At 35.9% G+C, this 7,766-nt stretch overlaps 1 protein-coding gene across 1 annotated transcript in view; it reads right to left on the bottom strand.

Annotated features, from left to right (window-relative positions):
* Nucleotides 1-6,928, bottom strand: part of LOC113227179 (prolyl 4-hydroxylase subunit alpha-2-like) — a 10,762-nt gene extending 3,834 nt beyond the window's left edge. The window contains exons 1-8 of the mRNA XM_026460062.1: nt 6,824-6,928; nt 6,565-6,710; nt 5,887-6,025; nt 5,586-5,615; nt 4,899-5,098; nt 3,830-3,954; nt 2,112-2,182; nt 1,881-2,031 (exon numbers count right to left, since the gene is read on the bottom strand). Coding sequence (XP_026315847.1) covers nt 1,881-2,031; nt 2,112-2,182; nt 3,830-3,954; nt 4,899-5,098; nt 5,586-5,615; nt 5,887-5,966 — 657 coding nt within the window. The 5' untranslated portion in view covers nt 5,967-6,025; nt 6,565-6,710; nt 6,824-6,928. The remainder of the gene's footprint in view (nt 1-1,880; nt 2,032-2,111; nt 2,183-3,829; nt 3,955-4,898; nt 5,099-5,585; nt 5,616-5,886; nt 6,026-6,564; nt 6,711-6,823) is intronic.
* Between the last annotated feature and the right edge of the window lie 838 nt (nt 6,929-7,766).

Raw genomic sequence — 7,766 nt, 5'->3', positions numbered from 1 at the left:
AATAAAATTAAATAGTGAGTTCCCAACAGAAAGGTGTTATCAATTAACTAGCCCCTCCAACGGGATACCCACAAATACAATAACAACGCTGTACACGGGCTGATCAGGGGTCAGGCCCTGAACTTTGAAGGTTCCTGTGCTTGCTCAGGTTATAGTGCCCTACCCGCATAACCAAGAGGTTGATAGGGAGAGTGACTACAATCAAAACAGACGTCGAAGATACGGGACTGCTCGCGAATACAAATTTCCATGTCTATAGTTAATCTTATTTGTAATTTTTAAGTTCATTGACTGTCATGGTGTTTAACCACAATGATATTCAATTATTTTGGTGAAATTACTCTACCTCTTTATTATAATTTTGAATACAATTGAACCTCAGAGCAGTTTTACCTTGCTCGGTATGGAAATCTGCTGTGATTTGAATCCAAGGAGCTATATCGAATCTGTGATCAAAACAGCCTCACGGAAACTCGGAGTCCTGAACAAGGTGCGACGTTTTTTCACGCCGGACCAGTTATGCCTGCTGTACAAAACACAGGTCCGGTCTTGCGTTGAGTATTGTTCGCACTTGTGGGACGGCTCCGCCAAGTACTTACTCGATGCCTTGGATAAATTACAGCGTCGTGCTACTCGAATCATAGGCGACGAAGAGGTCTCATCACGCCTTGAACCTCTGCAACTGCGTAGAGATGTTGCATCGCTTAGCGCCTTTTACCGCATGTACCATGGTGAGTGCTCTGAAGAGCTGTTTAACCTCATCCCCCCTTCCCCGTTCCTGCTCAGAACCACGCGTGCTGGCCTTCGTAGTCACCGTTTCACTACCTGCCGAATTCCATCGCGTACTAAAAGGTTCGGTGGCTCCTTTCTCTGCCGCACGGTTGACAAATGGAACTCCCTTCCGGCACATGTCTTCCCTCCCTCTTATGATATGGGGTCCTTCAAACGAGGCGTGAAGAGGCATATTGTAGGCAGGCAGGGTGGAGGTGGCTAGTGCAGTGAGGATTCCATCGCTGCACTAGGTTCCTTCGCGTTTGGATACCACTTTCCACTTAACATCAGGTGGAGTGGAGTCATTTGCCTGTCATGTATAAAAAAAAAAAAAAAAAAAAAAAAAAAAAAAGAACACAAAGAAAAAATTCTTTGGATTCGATTGGATTCGAACCAATGCCTTCCAGCAAACCATGCTCGTTACAGATATTTCTTTTGTGTTTGTATTCAAATTATTTATTATATGTGGATAATTATAATTATTAATACAGAGATGAACACTAAGAAAAAATCCTTTTGGATTTGAACCAGCGACTTCTAGTAAACTGTGCCAGTTGCTGTGCCAACTAAGCATGAATTTGTAAAAAAGTTCAAAAAACTTCAAAAAATAAGAAAATCGTTAGGGACCCCATGTGTCTCTAGGACACATGACGGGTTTACAATAACACCAAGCAAGTTAACACAAATATAAACAAAATAAAGAGTCTACTCGACTCCACTCTATACACACTACCAAGTCAATTGACTGCGTCCGAGCTACACGACCTAATGACCCATACAATACTATTCCTCATCATCATATATACAGCCTGACTTCACCCACAGCTGGGTATAGGCCTCGCAAGTTTTTATGCCACATCCCACGGTCCTGCGCTAGCTCCTGTATCGTTATCTAGAACTAGTAATTTTTCATATAAAACTTGCTTGAGTCTATAGTATGTAATGAATGTAATATCAAGGACATTTTACCGGATTTTAGGTTAGGTCTAGGAGGTTACCAAAGGCCTGGGCCCGCTCGTTAGACGCGACAGTCGGCTGACGATAAATAAGACGTTACGATATAATGGGAACGCTCTCTAAGAGGTTAAAGATAATTTATCTTGCCATACCTTAGGAGACGCCATTTCCTTTAAAATCTCAATTTCATTATCGCTTAGAACTTCATGAAATAGGTAAATGTCTGGATCCTTGTGTAATTCCTCCATTTTTATCGGTGCGATACTTAGAAATGTGTTGGTCTTTAAATACGAACAGTGTAAGCTGCGGTACGTGACAAATAAATTAGTAAATACAATGTGAGTCCCATGTACACCACAGAAAACTATACGAAGTGACATTACTTGCTTGTAGTAGTTAAAGAGATGTTCGTGGTACCGCGACATAGTTCGGTATATCTGTTCATCAGAAGAACCTACAAATTTATTCAAATTATTTATTGATATTTTACGATGATGAATGATGATAGTTGGACGTAATTCATAGTACGACGTACTCCGTTTCGCTATATAGATCTCAAAAAACCAACTACGGACTCTACAGTGCGATTACCAAATGCTTTCGCCTGCGCAACCTGTCATTCATTCTTTTAAGTTAAAAAACCGACCTCAAAAGTACGTGGAATTACATCTATTTGCCAAGTTTTATTGGAATCGGTTACTGGAAAGTACGCGAAACCGTTCATCCCCTAGTTTGCCACGCTTACAGACGGAACATTTTCTTCAAATTGAAATGGGACTAATATTGACGTACCCTCTTTCCAACAAAAAAATAATCATCAAAATCGGTTCACGAATTTTTAGAAGTTATCGCGTAACATACATATAAAAAAATATCGTTGAATTGAGAACCTCCTCCTTTTTTAAAATCGGTTAAAAGTATAACAATTACTACCTAGTGGCTAGGTAACAATTTTGTTTATTTTTATTCACTTAAGAAAGGTTTTTTTTATAATAATAATACCTACCAAGTGATGGGACGAACAGGTCGTGTGCCTTGTGGTAAGCGACATGCCTATTCAAAACAGTTGCAGTGCCACTCAAAGCTTTTAATTTCAGCAAATTAAACAAAAGAAATTCTTGCAGAATTCGTTGCTTGCGGCAACAATGGCAGCCTTTTCTAGTTTCTTTTACAAAAATGTCTAACAAGTGCAGTATTTCAAACATTCAATTCATGTAATAATTCCTATTCTTAGTAATTTTAATACTTGTGTTTAGTTCAGTTTTAAGTTACGTATTATAATTTTAGTGTTAACTAACATTACTACTTTCGTGCCATATCATCTTATAAAAGTGGTTCCAAGTGAAAAACAGACTCGGACTCGAACCGACGTACGTGGCAGACGCTATGCCAACTAAGCCACGGAACGAACCAGAGGACCTCACGAATTTTTCTGTGTGTTTGTTGTCGGATCTTTGTATTCGGTTTTAGCTAAGAATAATAACCATTTCGTATATTCCACCATTCCGCCTTGGTGTAATAAAGTCACATCTGTAAAAATGGCGAGTTTTCAGGATAAAAGTTTGAAGATTGTTAGTTGATAATTTTTTTATGCTTAAATAGAAGAGATTCTATTATAGACCTACTGGGACTTTTTGTTGCAGTTGTTCTATTAAATTATACCTCAATAATAAAAGAATTAGTGGGAAAAATATATTCCAAGTAGTTATATTGGCTTAGTTCTATTTTTATCCCGATAATAATAAATAATGTCAGGTTACGCCTTTTCAAATTATTTTATCGTTAATTAAGTTATTTTGATCTCTATTTTACTTACCATATACATAATTTGTCGCAAGTAGTTTATATTACATACAAACTCGATTTAAAAACGAAAAACGGAACTTATTTTCTGTATGACCTTCGTATTTTTATGACTATTCGTATGATAAAAACACTGTTAACATATGATGCGATTTCTTTATATCAAGAGCACGATCACGAGGCACGAAAATCTACAAGTAACTAGCTCTTACATATGGTATAATGTCTGCTCGTCAATAAATATACAGTGCGACTTATTCTAAGAATTACACGTGTAAGGACAGCTGGAATCACTTACTGAATCTCGAAAGTCGTCGAAAATAGTGTAATATGGGCTTCTAATTACGTTTTTATCATTACCATTAAAAAAATTGTATATTTTTGTTATCCATATATACAGCTCAGTCATAAAATCTTTGTAACCTGCCAAAAAAAAAAAAATATTTAAACAAAGTTTTGAGTTCGAGTCTGCAACATGATTTTCTTTTACTGCTTAACATATTAGTATAACGCACGCCCTAGACTGATCGACTGTTACGCCGACATTTGAGAATAAATATGTAACGAGAAAGGTCACTCTCCGCCCCTCCCTGGCTTAAGATACCACCTCGTGCCCCGCCTATTGACGGCTACATGGATGAAATGGCAACAAGGCTGTTGGTGACCCGTGAATGTGTGAATAGTTTAAATTAAAAAATTAGGAATAATACGTTACTATTTATGATCGTTGTGAATTGTGCCATGTACGGCTGTTTATTGGCCGATATAGGCGAATGCAAAGGATTGGATTATTTTAAAGTGTTTGAATGAAACTTCACTTCACTTCACTTCATTTGAAAAGTCTGAATAGCGCATGCTTCTCAGCAAGCATCAAGTTCAGGCCCATCATATAGGATGCAAGCGTTTGCTGGCTTGGCTGGTACTGTCGCTGCATTTATTAAAACATACCTAAACACATATTTAGTGGCTAAGAGTTAATATACATTACATGAATACTTAGATGATAGTCGTAATGTGTCCAATTAATCATATAAATAATTATAAGATATTTGATTAATAATTATATTATTATAATATAATAATTAATATAAGTAAGCATTATATAGTTACAATTATTTTTTCAAATATACAATGAGCAATATGTGCCTGTAATCATCTTAGGGCTTTAGTCAATAGAATAGGGTTACAACTAGTTTAATTTATTCAGAGTTTGTCTTTTGAATTTTTTAAATGGTATACTCCACAAATTCCCACTAAGACATCCTCACTTGGTGCAAACCGTAACATTTTGACTTTTTTTCACATGAAATCCATAGGAGCAAGTACTACGTTAAAGGAAATTTCTGGAATATACCCCTAAAACTAACCTATAATTACTTCGAACAGTTCAATTGTCTTCTCGATGCGTTCAATGATTTCTATAGCTGTGAAGGGGTAAGTCTGATTTCCACCCATACGCTCGAGTTTGTCGAGCGACTCTGAGAACCACTCGATAGCGTACAAGTAATCTCCATTTTCATACAGCTTAAGTGCTAAGTTGTAACAATCATTGGCTGTCATAGGAGAACTGAAACACAGAGAATTTGGTCTGTATGATACAAAATACATGCTGAAATCTTCCTATTACTTTCCGTACTAACGATAGTGTCGAGAAACTACTATTGTGACATTTTTTTTCCTTAGCATTGATACAACTTTATAGAGACGCCCCAGATCGCATGGTGGGTGCATAGATATAGAAAAAAGTTTTCCTAGGATCAAAGTTTTCCAAAATATTACATAATTTTGTCTTTAAAAAAATACATAAATGTGTGTTAATTGACAAGTTTTTGAACGCGTATAATTTCAAAACGAAATAATTTAACGGGTAATTAGCTAAAACTTTATCCATCGATACTTTTTAATCGTTTTGATTAAATATCATTAAGTTTATTCCGATAATATCCAAAATAAGATGAAATCATATGTACGGGCGGTCTTTTAAAATAACATGCATTAGCCAAAAAACATTCATTTTGAAAGAAAAACAATTATAAGTCGTGTTTAATACTTACAACATTTCTGGAATAATATTTTGGTCTTGCCTAAAAACATAGTAAATATTTTAAAAACCAATATTAAAGACGTATATATTTATAATGACATTAAATTCGTGATTTCAAAATAAAAATAAATTGTTTGAAAAAAGTGAATTACTTTTTTATTTCAAATGGATTTACCTACTTTTCACCAGTAACCTAATCTAACCTAAAGATGCTCTACGATTGAACGAGCTCGCCCAGAAGACATTTATTCAAAAACCAAAACAACAAAACCAGTTTTTAAATACATTTTTTTAAAATAAGCTATTAATACCTGTAAGTGGCCACCAGCTTTCCCTCAGCGAGATCTGTAGTATTTAACATGTAGATTCTTTGCAACCTGGATATAGACATGGCTGCACCGGTTAAATCCTCCTTGGATGGATATAGAAAATTCTGATCCCACGTGTAGTCTAATGGCAAAAAGAGTATTTTATTTAGGACGCCGTCAAATTAGACGCATATAGAAGTGGCGCTGCTGTAGCCCCGTCGCTACTAATTTTCATACATTATTTTCTGTAGCAACAGAGCCCCTTGTGAAAGAATTCGTCCAGAGAAGTACCGCCATCTTACCTATTTCTGCCGCCAAGTCATTATTACTGTGTTCCGATTTTAAAGGTTAAGGGTGCTGGTGAAATTACAGGCACATGGGACTTGTCTACTTATGTCACAGGATGACGGGCGCAGTGGCAGTGTCCCTCAGATATTTGTGATTTAGAGCTCTGAGTAGCACTACAATTGTTATGGATAAAACAACAAAAAAAGAATTATGGCGCTAAATTTAAATGTAATATTTTCATTACAATATACACTTGGCGTTTACGTGATCATAGGAATATCATTCTCTGGGTTTTAATCACTTCGCATATAAGTAATTCGTTTATTTTTATGTACACGGGGTCTTAGTAGGTCAAACTATTCATAATAATTGCAGACGTTTCTACAAACTTACTTGTTGGTTCTGAAGCCACCTTTTTTATTTGTTCAAAATCAATTGACAGCCTTTGTATCAAAGTGACAGCATTGATTGGGTTCTCTACATACTTTAGTGTATTTTTGTTTGCCAGTTCATTTTCAATTGTAAATGTTTGTAGGTACCTGAAATGGAATATACTTAAGCATTTAACAGATGTAGCTAAGAAAAACTAAAAGAAACTTGTGTAGTGAGCAACATGAAGGCAAATAATCTGAAAAATATTTATACTTTGTACCCTTTCAAGATCGCAAGTCTCTTCTCCTCTTTGTCAATATACTGCTTCAAGTTTTTAAAAACGTTGTTGTGTGTTTTTAATAAGGCCTTTACGTTCTCGATGGAGGTAAATACTTCACATTTAACAATATTTAAAAGCAAGAAAACACAAATTTTCAAAACACGTACAATGTTCATCATAATTTATTTATTTATGAAGAGCAAATAAAAAATGTATAACTGACTTTGTTATTGATACTTTTTTGCATAGCGTCTCTTAAAAAAAAGAAATAAACATCGCGTGAATGGTTGAACATAATCTTTGTTATTTCGAGTCCGACAAATTACCATTATTTCACGGCATTAGCTTAGTAATTGAAACCCTTGTTTTTTCTGTTATCGATTAATAAGGCGTTTTATTGGATCTATATGGCGTCCAAACCAACTTTTGCTTTTAGAAACTTCATTTTGTACCCACGTAGAAACATTCGGGAAAACAAGCCCATGAGTTAAATAAAAAAAATCAGTTTTTTTAACTAGTTGGTAGGCCAGTCACTATTCCTGTTTTAAGCCGCTTAGGGGAAACTTTTGCATGCCCAACTTGTGCAAAGTACATATAGGTATCATGTAACTTTGGTAGCAATAGAGTTCCTTGTGAAAGAGTTCGCCCAGGGAAATACTTGCACCTCACCTATTTCTATCGCCACGCAGTAATGTGAGCATTACTGCGTTCCGGTTTTGAAGGGTAAGGTTGCTGGTGAAATTACAGGCACATGAGACTTGTCAACTTGTCTTAGAGTGATGGGCGCAGTGGCAGTGCCCCTCAGATTTTCAGGCACTGCAACTGTTATGGACAGGCCAACATACAAGTCGACATAATTCTGCTATTTTTTGCCTTTATGTTTACCTGTTCATTCAACAAATAGATAAATATTAATTAAGGGTACGAAAATATATACGAGGCA

This window comes from Hyposmocoma kahamanoa, unplaced genomic scaffold (genome assembly GCF_003589595.1).
Source record: "Hyposmocoma kahamanoa isolate Upper Pololo Valley unplaced genomic scaffold, ASM358959v1 202, whole genome shotgun sequence".
NCBI classification, from domain to species: domain Eukaryota; kingdom Metazoa; phylum Arthropoda; class Insecta; order Lepidoptera; family Cosmopterigidae; genus Hyposmocoma; species Hyposmocoma kahamanoa.
Note: the sequence above shows the minus strand (reverse complement) of the source record. Positions and strands in the feature narration are given on the sequence as shown.